The 15,124-nt window shown below is 32.9% G+C and overlaps 3 protein-coding genes across 4 annotated transcripts in view; 1 reads left to right on the top strand and 2 right to left on the bottom strand.

Annotated features, from left to right (window-relative positions):
* Positions 1–388: 388 nt before the first annotated feature.
* LOC106110437 (ATP-dependent Clp protease proteolytic subunit) lies at positions 389–1,505 on the bottom strand. Its single transcript, XM_013292261.1, has one exon. It carries the CDS (start codon positions 1,266–1,268, stop codon positions 513–515), a length of 756 nt encoding a protein of 251 aa, XP_013147715.1. The 5' UTR covers positions 1,269–1,505; the 3' UTR covers positions 389–512.
* Positions 1,506–1,902: 397 nt separating this feature from the next.
* LOC106110434 lies at positions 1,903–4,345 on the bottom strand. Of its 2 annotated transcripts, none has more exons than XM_013292259.1 (3): positions 4,289–4,345; positions 2,542–3,549; positions 1,903–2,464 (listed from the first exon to the last, which is right to left on the bottom strand). In XM_013292259.1, the coding sequence occupies exons 1-3, from the start codon at positions 4,323–4,325 to the stop codon at positions 2,109–2,111; spliced, it is 1,401 nt and encodes a 466-aa protein (XP_013147713.1). In that variant the 5' UTR covers positions 4,326–4,345; the 3' UTR covers positions 1,903–2,108. The 2 variants fall into 2 exon arrangements, with proteins under 2 accessions (XP_013147713.1, XP_013147712.1); XM_013292258.1 differs by lacking the exon at positions 4,289–4,345 and adding an exon at positions 4,005–4,282 and having other exon boundaries at positions 1,905–2,464.
* Positions 4,346–4,642: 297 nt separating this feature from the next.
* Positions 4,643–15,124, top strand: part of LOC106110430 (unc-112-related protein-like) — a 42,035-nt gene continuing 31,553 nt past the window's right edge. The window contains exon 1 of the mRNA XM_013292254.1: positions 4,643–4,941. Coding sequence (XP_013147708.1) covers positions 4,796–4,941 — 146 coding nt within the window. The 5' untranslated portion in view covers positions 4,643–4,795. The remainder of the gene's footprint in view (positions 4,942–15,124) is intronic.

Genomic DNA, 15,124 nt, shown 5'->3' with positions numbered 1-15,124 from the left:
GGTGATTCAGGAAGTGCACTAATCACAGCAAAGTACGAGCAGATTGGAGTCGTGTCTTACCGACTTGTGGCTCACCCTGGTTTAGTTGTCTACACCAATGTCTCTTATTACTACGATTGGATTAAAGAGAAATCAAGATTGATGTATTGTGGTTAAAATTAAAATGTATCATGGTTTAACTTTTTTTATTATTATATTATTTTTAATATTTAACATTGTTTATAGTTAGCACCATTAAAACTACTTTTACAGTGGTAAAGACATATTAGTTTATTAACTAAAAATCGGAAATTGAGAAATCCAGAGTTTAATAATAATCTTCTACATTTGTTTTAAAAATTTAAAGTTTAGTGGGGGATTTTATTTTCCAATGAAACAAAAGTTTTTCCATAATCATTTTATTTTTACCTTGCCAGAGGTTTACGATATATTCTAAAAATAATTATTTATCCCAGCCATTGTTTATATATAATGAGAAATCTATCAGTCCATATAAAATGTAGTTCAGAGAATCAGTTAGTTGGGGCCGGATTAGCTCCTGAAGATGCAGCCGCAGCCGCAGCCTCATTCTCCATTGCATGAGACGGAGGATGTTCAAGGACATTATCAATCAATCCAAAGGCTTTTGCTTCAGGTGGAGACATAAAATAATCTCGTTCCATGGAAGACTGTACTTTCTCTAATTCTAAACCTGTATGTCTAACATACAAAGCGTTAATCTGAGCTTTCAGCTTTAATATCTCTTCCGCTTGGATCTGAATGTCTGTTGCTTGACCTCGCACTCCACCTGATGGCTGATGTACCATTATACGAGAATTGGGCAAAGCATGGCGCATACCTGGTGCTCCCGCTGCTAACAACAATGAAGCCATACTGCAAGCCTGACCTACACACCATGTAGCTACAGGCGGAGTAATATACTGCATTGTATCATATATTCCTAAACCAGCTGTTATATTCCCGCCAGGAGAGTTTATATAAAGATGAACTGGCTTTTTACTTGATTCCGATTGAAGAAAGAGAAGTTGGGCAACAATTAATGAACTAATCTCATCGTTTACAGGACCCATTAAGCAAATAATCCGTTCACGTAAAAGTCTCGAGTATATATCGTACGCTCTCTCACCTCGTCCAGTTTGTTCCACAACCATAGGTATCAACCCAAGTCGAGCTGGAGTCGTCGAACTAATGTATCGTATATTCGAATGAACTCTTGGAGAGTTACAAGATACAATTTTAACCATGTGGCGAACATAATTTAAGGCCATTTTGCACAAATTATGCTAAGTTTTTATAATAACAATCAAACTACGTCGCGATTATCGTTTCTTAAACGTACTCTTCTTTATTTTCTAGACGGGCGTAGATGATGACTTTTCTTAACTTTTCAATAGAACTTTAGGAAATCAGTGTTATTTCTACGTTTATATTTTTAATCGAAAATGTTTTTTCTCCTATCGTTTTTGACTTGATTTTGACGTCTACGAATTCAAAATTATTTTGAAGTTGACAGGTGACAGCCAGCTGACACAGTGACATTATTTTTCTTTTATAGCACAACAGATATAGAAAAATACTAATTGACGTACAGACACCTATTTTTATCTATTACCAAATATCATCTTTTTGAAGAATTGCTACTATTCTGGAAGACTTGTTCTCTTAGCTCATTTGCAAGGATAAAGCAAAATAAATCTGTGTCTCTTTAATGGTTTTATTTACGTGATGATTATTTTTAGAAGACTGCAAAACAAACCTAGTAGTCTTAGTTCTGGCTTAGATCAGGTATCATCAGGATGTTATTAAGTACTCTGTGATCATCAGTAACAAATCATATATTATAGTATAGTAGTAAATAAAATAATCGGTAGTTATGTTGAATCAGCTGTTATTATTTCACAATGTTTATGCAAAAATCATAGTAATAATTATTAATGCAAAAGTATAATCACATTTTCATACACTTATTAATATTAACACTTATAATAATTGTAGATATATTATGGCATGGCAGGATCAAAAACTGATACCTCATAAAATAAAGATAAAACAAGTCCCTTAACACTTGATATGATGTAAAAAATGCTTAAAATAGAACACAAAAAGTGTTACAATTGTGTTTTGGCCTGAGTCTGTTTACGCTGTCTTAATTTCATTAATGCTTCCTGTCGTTTTTTCTCAATAATTGATTTTATATCTGTATCGGTGTTATTCCTTTGATTTGACACTAAAGAATTACCACAATTAGGTTTAATTACACTTTTAGAATTAATAAATGCTTTCTCAGTAGGAACTTTTGGTTGGAATTTGTACTTGTTTGATATAGTTTGTTCTGGTATTGAAGGTAATGTTGAACATGGCAATGTAAATGGTAACTGTCTTTTCGCAAGTAGCTTTTCTCTTGCTATCTGATGTTTCTTTTTAATTTCATCAGGTGTACATCGTATTGGGGAATCACTTGGATCTGTAAAATAAAAAATATTACATTAAACGCATGATAAATTCTAAAAAACACAAAATTAATTAAACTTTGAGCTTTACCCATTTGATTTTTATCCATTGGCATTGAACTATATCTTCCTAAAGCCATACCACTTGTTGATGGTTTATTAACTTGCGCTATAGAAGGAGATTCTGGCATAGAACTATGACGACTAAATGATTTAGAAAATGAACCATTGAAATCTAATTGTAGTTCATTTGATTTTTCAGTCTTCAACTCTGGCCGTGGTGTCCTTATTTTCGAAGGCATTTGCGTAAGTCTATCTAAAGCACTATCATTTAAATTACCAACAAAACCATCAAATGAATCGTTAACAAGTTGTGGAGAATTACACCTTTTGACTCGTTTTGCAACTGGCGAGTCAAATTTTATACTATTAAGTATTGCATCCATAGAATCCTGGTCTATTTTGAAAAATGATGAGTTTGCACATTTACTTTTGTTACTAGGAACATCACTTTTCGACTTTTTATCATCTTTTAATATATTCTCTTCAATCACCTGTGTTGCTTTCAACAAACATTCATTCATTGAATCATCTGAATCTAAAGCTTCCGGCTCAGGTTTAGAAAATTTGGAACTTAAAAGATTTTTTCTTAAACAATTATTATTTCTCAAACCGCTTTTCGGAGAAAACTCTTGTACATCTCTAAATATATCTTCTTCAGAGTCATCTCTTTCTGGTATAGTGTTTTTTTCTGATTTATTACCTATTATTTCATGCAAATTTTTATTCAATTCTACGAGTTCTTGTAGGAGTGCATTTTTCTTTTGTGAAGGTCTAATAGCTCTTCTTTTAGGTATTGGTTTTTCTAATACTTTGGGCCTTAAAGATTTTTTAGATCTTCTACTGAGTGGTGTTGTGTTCTTAGCATGTGCTCTGTTGCCAGATTTTGGTGTGTAATGGTTCCATATGACATCAGTTTCCCCTTCAGTGCCATCTTGGGTACATAGAAATGGGACTGGACTTGCAGAATCTGAATCACATAAGGAGTCACTGTCTCTTGATGGTGAATCATTTCTATGTTCTGGTGTTGAGCAGAGTACTAAAAATTAAAAGGTTATAATATTATTTTAAGCTCTTTTAAGTAACAATATTGGTAGTGTTATATTTCCTTATATGATGCTTTCTTTTTTTATTTACTTAGTATGTTTATTTAGTATACTTTTATGAACACTTAAATATTGATGGTTTGTTTTAGAGTGTATGGATTAATTTTGATGTGTAAGAGCAACTTTATAATATCACAAGATCTAAGAAATGCTACGTTTTATATTAACATTTGAAATTAGATATTAATGAACCATATATAGCTTGATGACTTTTATCGTTAGGACATTATGCTGGTTAACATTAAGTGGTTATAGTTGCTTGTTTGCCGATATACTATTTTAATTATCATAAAACTTGGTTACGTAAATCATTAATAATTACTGTAAATGGAACTTGGAATGTTTTAATTGCATCATTTGAATTATGAAAATTACACGTAATAATTACTTTTGTTTTTATTCCTCGGTACAACCATTTCATTGATCGATTTAACGCGTTTGCTTGTCATAAATAACTAAACAACAAACAAGTTAAATAATTAACACAATAATATAAATTAAAAACTCAAGAGCTGGCACTACATATCATCGACATAGAACAAACTAAAACATATTCATTGCGTTAAATTTAATAAAACACAATAATAAACGCAACTGCTGAATACAACTTAAAAATAGGTTTGATCAACAAAGTTTAACATTAAAAAAAAAACCAAAAAATAACAAAAGTACCACATCGATATCGGAATCGGACATCAATTACGTTCATTCCATATGTCACAACCACAACTGTCACATGTCAGGTTGTCACTGTCACATTGTCACTATGAAAGACGTTTATTTTCTGGAACGTAAAACACAAAAGCGTTGTTGCATTTCACAAGTACTGGTTAATTTTCTGAAATTAACTTAGCATATCAAGTGTACAGTAATTTCTTAACAGAAATTTTTGATTAGGTTATATTAGTTCTAGAGTTTACTTTAACTCTACGATTAGATTGGCCTTTGCTGTCCGAAAAGTCGAAATCGCAAAACAAAAAGCGTTCTCTATTACTGTCAAGTCATTCAGCCAATCAGCCAGCCGACAAGGGTGGTCTATGGTTAGTCGGGCAAAGATCACCAAAACATTCGGTCGTTTTGTTCTGCATTGCTCAGTCTTGCTTACAATATTTCTTGCAATCGCGATGCTTCATCGGAAGTGACATTTAAAAGTGTAAAGTGTACAAGAACTTGTGAAAAATGCTCGCAGACGGAGAAGTTGTTGGTGACGGATCATGGAACCTCACAATTTACGTTACGGACTTGAACGAAAAGAGGACCATGGTCGTAAAAGGAGATATGCACATCGGCGGAGTAATGCTTAAACTTACAGAGAGTTTCGGTAAGTAATGATAAAAATTCATTTACTCAATTTGGCGTTACAGTTTTGGACAAAGATATATAGTATTACCAAATATTTAAATTCCTACAACCACCTTCTGTGCTGAGTCATGTTTACCATTTATGGAGTTTTATGTGTACTATAGTTTTGAACTATTTAATACAAATCTATTAACATTAATAAACATTCGTTAGAAAAGTAAACATATGTAATCAACATGTACTTTTCTACAGATAGGTAAAAATAATGGTAACAAAAAAGCAACTCTATCAGTAGTTTTAGTTTATTATGTATGTATATGATTGAAATCATTATCTTTACTGTAATAAAAAGCAGGATATATGCATGGTAGTTAGGAACCAGGCTTTGTAATCAACAAGTTTGTGTTTGATACCATGTATTACTGTATTTTTCTTTTTCTTGGAATTTCACTTTACTCTGTTGTTCAATGTTCAATAAACATAAAAAAAAATATGAAATGAGCAATGTCTCACAATACAGAATATGTACAACATTTAGATGTTTGTTTAGAACTTCTAGTATTTCATTATCTGTGGTTTAGAATGAAATATAATATTTATGTATAATCTACAAGTGGGCAGTATGTTTCAGAATTATAATGCATTCCTATATTTTTGGGTTTACAGGAATTATTGACTTAAATGTCAAGTAAATTTATAATATTTTTAATATGAACACTGCATTATTTAAAAAAAATTATGGTCATGCTTAGACATTGCAAGCTGATGATCAATTACATTTTTCGATTTTTTTGGTTATGATAAAATTGCTTTGCTGAAACAATTGTATCGAAACACTTTACTCACAGATGATTGTTTTTGTAAAAGTTTTTTGAAATTGAAAACTTCTCAATTATGATTCTTGAAATACACTAATAAAAAAGAGGAAATATCTGTATTTTTGTATGTATTGAAGTCAAAAACTACTGGGCCAATTTTCAAAGTTCTTTTACCATTAGAAAGCTGTTATCAGTGAGTAATATTTTTTAATTCACCTGGGCGAAGCCACGGGCAACATCTAGTATATAAATTTGCATTTATCCATGTATTAAAATCCATTAGAGAATCTCATAGCGTTAACTGGTTTCATTGGTAATAAAAGCAATCGAGTATTACCAGTTGATGTAAGAAACAGCAAATAGAGTGAGCGAGATAGCGAATATTCGCATTGAGGCACGCGTCCTTCGCGGAAAGTTATGTTAACGAGTTTTTTTATGTCTTTGTATGGGAGGATGAACTGTCGATTTGTTTGATGGATTATTTACCAATAAATTTATTTGCTGTTTAATTTAATCTAATATTACTACGAAACTGTAATCATACTTCATACTAATATTGTAAATGCGAAAGTTTAGATGGATGTTTGTTAGAGTCTGTAGTCTAAACGGCTGAATGGATCTGGATGAAATTTGGTATAGATGTCTAAAAGAACTCATAGACTACTCACTTTTGTCTTTTTTAATTCCATGCGGACGGAGTCGCTGGCAAAAGCTAGTCTGTAATATTTGTTTAATTATCCATTAAAATTTTTACAAAAGTTGATTACATTACATACTAAGTTTATTACAAAAACTTAATTTTATTCGTTTCTGTAACCTATTTGATAGCTATTTTGCGAGACTTTGCCCGCGTGAAATTAAATAGAACATTAAAAAACATAGTGTGTCACTCACTGCTAACAGCTTTTTAATGGTGAAATAATCTTTGAAATTCGCCCAGTAGTTTTGAGTTATTTCAATACATACAAAAGTACAAATCTTTCTTCTTTATAATATTAGTATAGATCTACAACTACAAATACAATTCGATCGATGATCATTCTAAAAACACGGTTCCAAGTTATTATTGCGCACGCGCAGATTTACTCATTGAATGATTCATTTCGTTACATCGTTATACAATTATAACTGAACTATACTAGCAAAGATATGTTTAACTTTACGTAAACATTATTAAAATTCTCACCTACGCGCAGCGAGATAACTTACAAAATGGCGGCAAAATTCGCCCACTGTCATGAATTATTCACTATAAGAGCGGGAGCACACTCTTTACTATACAATCGCACAACTATTGTGGGATTGTCAATTGTTTCGTAGCCAATTCAACTGTTTAGTTGCACGACTTAAAATAAACTAACACACGAATTGAGTACCTCCCTAAAAACCGAGTAGCGTGCGGCATATCCATAATAAGTTTAAAGAAACCAAAGCGTGACTAAACAGTTGTGCGATAGTTTAGTTTACTGTGCGCATACGCTCTAACACGTATGTTTCGTAATGTTTGTCGAAAACATTTCCAACTTTTCCCAGAATACATTATAGTAACCTAGTAGCCGAATGTTTTGCTGATATATCGGTGAAAATAGCTTTTTGTAAATCGTAAATTAACTATTGTGAGAAAGTGTAACTGATGTTTATGTCCATTTTATTGCTGAGAGTTTAAAACAAAAGAAAAAAAGTAACGAAAGATTACGACCCACAGCCTAAATCTTACCTATCTTACTTACTAATATAATAAATGGGATAGTTTAGATGGATGGATGTTTGTTAGAGTTTGTAGCTTAAATGGCTCAACGGATTTCGATGAAATTTGGTATAGTCCGGACGAACACATAGGCTACTCATTTTTGTTTTATTTAATTCCACGCGGACAAAGTTGCGGGCGAAAGCTAGTGAATAATATTAACTAGATGAATATTCCGAAAATAAGTTAGTGAATAATCTGTAATTGAAAAATAACCTCAAATTATACTATCTACTGATATATTTAGTACCTAGCATGTTAAACATATGTTTAATATCATTGAAAATAATATGAAGGTCTTTGTAGAGATAAGCGATATAAATATTAATCTAAAGAATTCAACGGTTGCGTTACGTAATTGCAAATAGCAATATCTTATCTGAAATCTAAATAGAGAGGCATTGTACATTTTGCGCAGACAGTTGGCTGCCATAACGATATGAGATAATATAACGATGCCTTCAATAGTAACATTCCAAGTATTTAATGTCTTTTAATTAACTTTAAATGTTCAATACTAACTAACTAATGATATTTCTATGAATTAGTATTAAATAACATTTTATAAGTGTTATCAGACAATCCTCGTAATGTAAGCTAAGTTATCACTCGAAAGAATATAGACTTTACCTAAGATAATGTCTAAGTCATCATCTTTCTCCTTATCCTGCTCCCGTAGGGTCAACTCAACAGTTTTTTGTCCTCCACATAACTCTATCATACGTCATCTCAGTCATCACTCCCTTTTATCATGTCACCTTTTACGCAATCCATCCATGTTTATCTAGGTCTACCTCTACCGGTGTACCCTTCCACACTCTTAACTAATGTTCTCCTTGTAACATGCGATTCATCCCTCCAATGTCTAAGTAGAGGTATGGTCTTGTAAGAACTAATGTTCGTGATGCTTGTGTGTTCGTAGAAGCGTATGTATGTAGTTTCCGGCGCCCCCTCCCGGCCGGCGCAGATAACGTTATCATCCGTTCATTGTTCCTCTATGCAGCCCGGCCAATCGTGCACGGCCATTGACTCGATTGTATTTTTAGCACTCCGATGTGTCGATATTAATCGATACATCGATACCGGTATAGTACTAAAATGGCGAATAATTTTAAATTTATAAATTAGCGTTAGTTAAATCTGTATATTTCTAGTTTGCCTTTAATTAATTACTTCAACCAGTAAAAAGACCTTCACAATACTAATATTGTATTCTTTACGCATTTTAAATCGGAAAAAGAATAGTTCAGTATTAAAATGTGCTATGGAATGTTGTAAATACCTTATTAGTGATGTGCCAGCCCATTGAGTAGGCGCAAATAAGAAGCCAGTCTGAATTTAGTCTCGTATGACCAAAAGCGGTCTTACTCAGCACCGGTCTTTAAAATTGCATGCAATTTATATGGCGCCGTTGACGATTTATGTAGATTGGTAAAATTCCACGCGATGTATGCATTTTGTTATCAATATGATAATAGAGAGTGCATGGACTATCGGCATGGTTAAGAGATTGGACGAATACGAAGTTATTTAGATCCTGGAAAAGTATCATACTTGTTATATTTATAAACTTTGTATCATTCCAGATTAAGTTTGAAGAATAATAAGTTCCAGGGGTTGTCATTTCTTTTATATTGAATTTTTGAATTTCAGGTAAATACTTGAGTTGATTTTTCATAATCTCTTCTTTTATAATGTCATTGACATCTATACTCATAAATTCTTTACGAAAACTAACGCAAAAATAAATGCAGTGTCTGTTCTAAAATATAAAGTATAGTTTATATGTTGATTTGGATAAGTCAAGTGAAGATGTGGTATTTTCTTTCCTGATTAAAAAAAACAACGTGTTCATTTTGAAATAATGTTTCTACATAACATTGAATACAACTCGCTTCTTTGACAGTTATGAAAGAATGCTCTATGGTGTTTAGTATTTTATCACTATAGTTAGCACATAAGCTATAAGATTTTATCGGTTTTTGCGAATCATAAACTACCATAAAAGGTGTAGACGGTCATAAATGCCCGGTACATTCTGTGGCGCGGCTCGGGGCAGGTTGGGAACTGTCGCCAACTAGGGCTTAGTGCCGGACGCTAACGGTCGCGCGCATTTCTATCCCCCCTACCTCCCTCTATCCTTAACACCATCACACTACCAACTTAACTAATTGTTTATGCGTGAATCTATGCCTTATGATTTGTGCTGCAGTTGTATGGAACTTGATAGAAGCAGATATTGACTTACTACTTCGATGTATTAAGCTTGAATCAAGGAGTGAAGTCTAGAATGACGGTCACCGACCACTCTAAGTAATGTAGTTACTATATGGAAGACTTTATTATAAGAATTTGTTATGTATTAAATCTGTAACGCCAAGTAACCAATCTTCATAGTAGTTAAGGTATTGACAGTTCATGAGGATTTGTTTACTTTTGATGTAGAATTTTCTAATCTTGGTATTTAATTGATATTCTCGTGTTGAACGTTTGACATGCATAAATTTAACTTTTGCCACATCCTTATTTACTCTATGATTGTAATGCAAATTAATTAACGATCGTAGACTAATGAAATAGCCCTGCGTAGTGACGCAGGAGCAGTGGCTCCTATGACGGTCCTCCTATTGTATTACGTAAGTTGACTTTTTAAACTTAGTGATAGAATTAATAGACCATATACAATTTACGTCACTTCCTGTAAACAGATTATAAACTTTGACTGTTAAACAAGTACTAGGAAAAATTGGATATCTAGATCATAGACAGACTTTAATTGTCCCCTTTTTAAATATTAGATGTTTCAATAAGTTAGGCAATACTTTTTTTTCACTACAGCAGAAAATATCGTTCATTAGTAATAGAATTCCCGCTTAGTTGTTAGGATGACAATGCGTCTGTGACTAAAGCGGTTTCTATTATGTTGTGTTACGTAGTATTTTCCTGGAAACCCCCCCGTGTGGTTTTTGAGGCTCATTCATACATAAATACTATGATTAAAGTCTAGCTGTTGCCTATAATCATATCTATACTTAAGTATACATGAATCAAATAAGTACAAAAATTTCCTCTTTATAATATTAATATTACTATTGTACTTATTTGATTCATGTAAAAACTACTGGACCGATTTTAAATTTTTTTCAGTTATTTATCTGTAAGTAACAGGCTGTTTTTTTATTATTTTTTAATTTACGCGGGTGCAGTCGCGAGTAACAGCTAGTAGTATATGAAATGAAATAAACCTAATTGCATTGACATGACCGCAAGAGGGTAGTAAATAAAGTGTCAATGACATTTCAATCATGGTGTCAAATGACATTTAGAGTGTTAAGATATTTAATTCTACCCGCAAAAGTGTAATTATGCTCATGACAAGATAAGTATTATCACCATTTGTAAGTAATTAGATCTGGCTGTAGACAAAGGCCAATATCACTATCGATTATTATTGATACGAAAAAAAAAATCGATGAAAATTCTTAACAAATGCGATCTAACGATTCCATTCGATTCATTTGAAATATGTTATTTAACGTCTAGTGCACATCACTATTTAAACGTATTTGCAGACATGCAAATTTAAACTATTAGCCGCGCTCAGGTTTGCCCATGACTCCCACTAATACTGACCACATCTCACTCTCATCTGTTTAGTACTGTCAGTTAACTTGTGACGTCATTCTGATCACCAAACCTGCGCACGAGTAATATGTAACTTGTATGTCTTACTCCAATTGTTTTACAAAATGTTAACACTATTATGTATCTCTTTATTTAGTCAATGAAAATTGAAACGCTGTTTTCGTCCATTGTTACATGAATGTAACTGCGTTTAACCGATTACAATTAACAGGATGTGTTATGTAAACTATACTTAATATAGGTAGTACGCTTCCTGATTACAAAAGGAAGCATAACACTTTTATGAATAAAAGAAATCGGTTTTTAGGACAATAATTTTTGTCAAATAAAAAAGTGACAACCCTATGATTAGTAGTAATTTTTGGCATGTATGTTTCTTCCTATAGATTGCGATACCTCCCCTCATTATGTCAAAACAGAATTAGCAATTTGCCCACTGTACGATGGAATGTAATATTTTAAATGTTCTTGGAATTTATCAACTTGTATATGAACCTTCAATGATCATATAAATTATGTCATCGTAAATGACTCATAAAACAAAATGATCTTTGTACTCCGAGATGTTTTCAATAAATAACTACACTATATTTTAATAGGTATAGTTAATGTTGCAGTACATACATCACGCTAATATTAATATCAATAAAATTGCAGTATTTTATTACACGGAAACGGTAATATTTTGTTTAAGAATAACAATAGTACCGAAATTGAGTTCGTAAATTTAATTTATCTAATAAACAAGGGAATACACGTGTTTAATCCTTTATTCAATAGTGTTCCAGTGCGACGAATAAATTAAATAATCTACTAAACTAGTTTAGAGAAAAATGCATGAGATTTTAATTTTAGTGTGTTGGTAACATATAATATTTTTTTGCTACAGAAAACTAAAAGTATGTTTTGTAAACGTTATTCCCTGTCATAACTATATTATAATTAGCAAAGCCCACCAATGTTATAAGGAAAGCTTACAAAGTAATACGATGATTCAAGTTCGCAGACTGTTGCGGTCATACACGATTCCAGTGACCGGTTTCTGAGATGATGGTGACGTCATTGATCTCAAGCCAAGGGTATTATAGTAATAAAACTACTGTCCCCGATTCCAATAATTCTTATACAAAACAGTAATTCATTTTAATTTTTATCTCTATACCACATTTTGTTTTATATCTACGCCAAATGTCAATAAGAGGTTGAATCGTTGCAGAAATATCGAGTAGATATGAAAAAACAAAATTAATGTATCTCATGGGAAGCGTAACTATCGTCATCTCTGTCATTGAAACCCGATAAGTAGTTTAGGCCACAAACTTTAATAAACATACATCCAAACTTTCGCATCTATGATATTAGTCTTACTAAGTAAGAAGTAAGTTTAGCTTCTTTAGGAGAAGTTATAAAAGTTTTATATATAAAAAATAATAATAATAATAACAATAATAATTTATGTATATTCCGTTACTAATTTCTGAAAACTGAAAATTAAACCGGAGGAAATAACAAGTTTAAATAAAACTCGTTTACGCAGAATGAACGTCATTGTTAATTCCGACCAACCTTTTGGTTCGTCAGGGCTAAAGTTGAGGTCACTGGAGTTGATTTAGTTAATTGATCACCGTACAATGCTGTATCTTTCAAATTGCTTTTTAGATGTTAGTTTTATATTTAGAGTACAATGAACAACAAAAATTGACCAAATTTGTATATTCTGCCTGTACTAGCATTTGGTTGTTACAGATTAGCAACGAAACTCTGTTTCTTGCGTAGTCATAGTTTTTTTTAATGTTATCGTAGCAACTAGATGTTTAACGCATTGCTCATTCCGCTAAAGAGTAATAAATCGCGGAGCATGCCGTGAAATTTCGAAGTCGAACCGTTCTTATTAGTATGTCTATTTATAAACATGTGACTTCACCGAGGGGTCCCGTTGGCCGGCAGCGCACGCTCTGTTGCTGTCCTACGCACCGCACGTTGATGTTTTGCCAAACTGTTTGGAAACTGTTGTGTTGTAAAATATATCGTAATCCGATTGAAGTTTAGTGATGATGGCTTTTATTGAACCATGAGACCTTGATTATGTTGACTTGCGAACACAAAATGTGAAATTTCATTTTAATAATGAGAAACGAAATGTCGCTTGGTCTATGCCAAAAGGCTTTGCAAATAACATAGATAAGCTATATCCAGAGACGACTGGAGGAGGAAACAGGAAGATCCCTATTGCCAGTAAATCGCTACAATGACCACGTTACCGTCCTGCAATAAGTTACCACGCCTCATGAGGATGCAATTGTTGTTGGCATACACATCCCTTCCGGACGTTCCGACCCAATTGCAACATCAAACTCTATCCTTTGAAGATGCAAAAAAAATGCATGGAGTCATTGGAAGGAATAACTGCCAAGCATTCGTTCTCTAATCACAAGCATTTAGAGAACAAGGTGTGATGGGACGGTGTGCTAAAAATAATGTAGTAAATATGCTGCGCCTTGTGTTATCTGATATTGTAATTAAAATTGTCAAGGTGAACCCAAGGATCAGTAGAGGGTAATATAAAAGGCGCAGTTTTTATACAAAAGCTTTTTTTGCTTGATTAATGTGGTCTCTAAGCATTTTATCAGGTCAAGGTCTCCCCACGAATGAGCTTTTATTTACCATGCCATTAGCGGCAATTGTTTTTGCCGACACGTTCTTTGTTAGGGAAAACCGACGTCGTCTGTTTATTACTTGATCGTTCTCTTAAACGGACCCTTCCTTTTTACACGCCCTTATTATGTTTCGTCGTTTAATGTACACAGATTTTATCGTCATAACATTTAAAACCATAGAACAACATACTTCAGATAATTTAATGGTCATTTTTAAATTTATTATAAGAAAATTGATATAAAATCTACTCTTCATTGTTTAAGATCAATTTATGACTTACCGAAGAAAATTAAATTTCGATCCCATGATGGTCTTTATGGTCATCGTGGGTATCTCTGTCTTTTCAAAGAGAGGAAAAGGGATGACAATGGTTTTTGCACGTAAGTTTCGACAGAGGAATCCCACGGTCAGCAAGGTAACTTACAAGGTCGTGTTACCGTATTTGGGCCAGCGCTACAACCTTCTTTGTTTGTTTTATATTTGCTAGTTGATTTACAATAATTCGACAAAATTTAATGACAATATAAATTCTGTGTGACATTATAGTATGGGATAATCTATACTAATATTATAAAGAGGAAAGATTTGTACTTTTGTATGTACTGAAATCATTCAAAAACTACTGGACCAATTTCAAAAGTTTTACACCATTAAAAAGGCACGCATCAGTGAATAACATGGGCTCTATTTTTTTAATTTAACGCAGACGAAGTTGCGGGCAACAGCTAGTTTTGTATAAACTTGTATCCACGAGTGTATTATATCACCGTGTATGTAAATATATGTAATCTGTGGGGCATTGAGCGAGGTCAAAACAAGTAATCGCTGGCATTAACATTATTTTTAATTTTATTTGGCCAGTTCATGATGTCAGTCGTGTCCGTGGCACAGATTGTGATAGCAATGTCGTAAATTTGCACTATACGTGTCAAACACGTCACAGTGGGTTTATTTTCAAACTAGTTTTCGCCCGCCACTCCGTCCGCGAGGAATTAAAAATAAAAACTAGTGCGTAGTCTGTGTGTCCTTCCAGACTATCCTCAACGTCTAAGCCAAATTTCATATAGACCCGTTGAGCTGTTTAGGCTATAAACTCTAACAAATATACATCCATCGAAACTTTCGCATTTATAATATTACTATGTATCTCCGTAATGTCGCAACTCGATTTTCTTTTTTACTTTTTTTATTCCGCGCCGGTCATGTTGCAGGCAAAAACTACTTTTAATTATATTGAAACTCTAATAAATTCCATAAAAACAACAAAATATCCTATTCTTTTTAGTTTTGTTACGAAAATATTTCCTTATTTGTACGTTGTATTTTGCATATTATATT

Source organism: Papilio polytes, unplaced genomic scaffold (genome assembly GCF_000836215.1).
Source record: "Papilio polytes unplaced genomic scaffold, Ppol_1.0 DF820622.1, whole genome shotgun sequence".
NCBI classification, from domain to species: domain Eukaryota; kingdom Metazoa; phylum Arthropoda; class Insecta; order Lepidoptera; family Papilionidae; genus Papilio; species Papilio polytes.
This window is presented reverse-complemented; position numbering and strand designations above follow the sequence as displayed.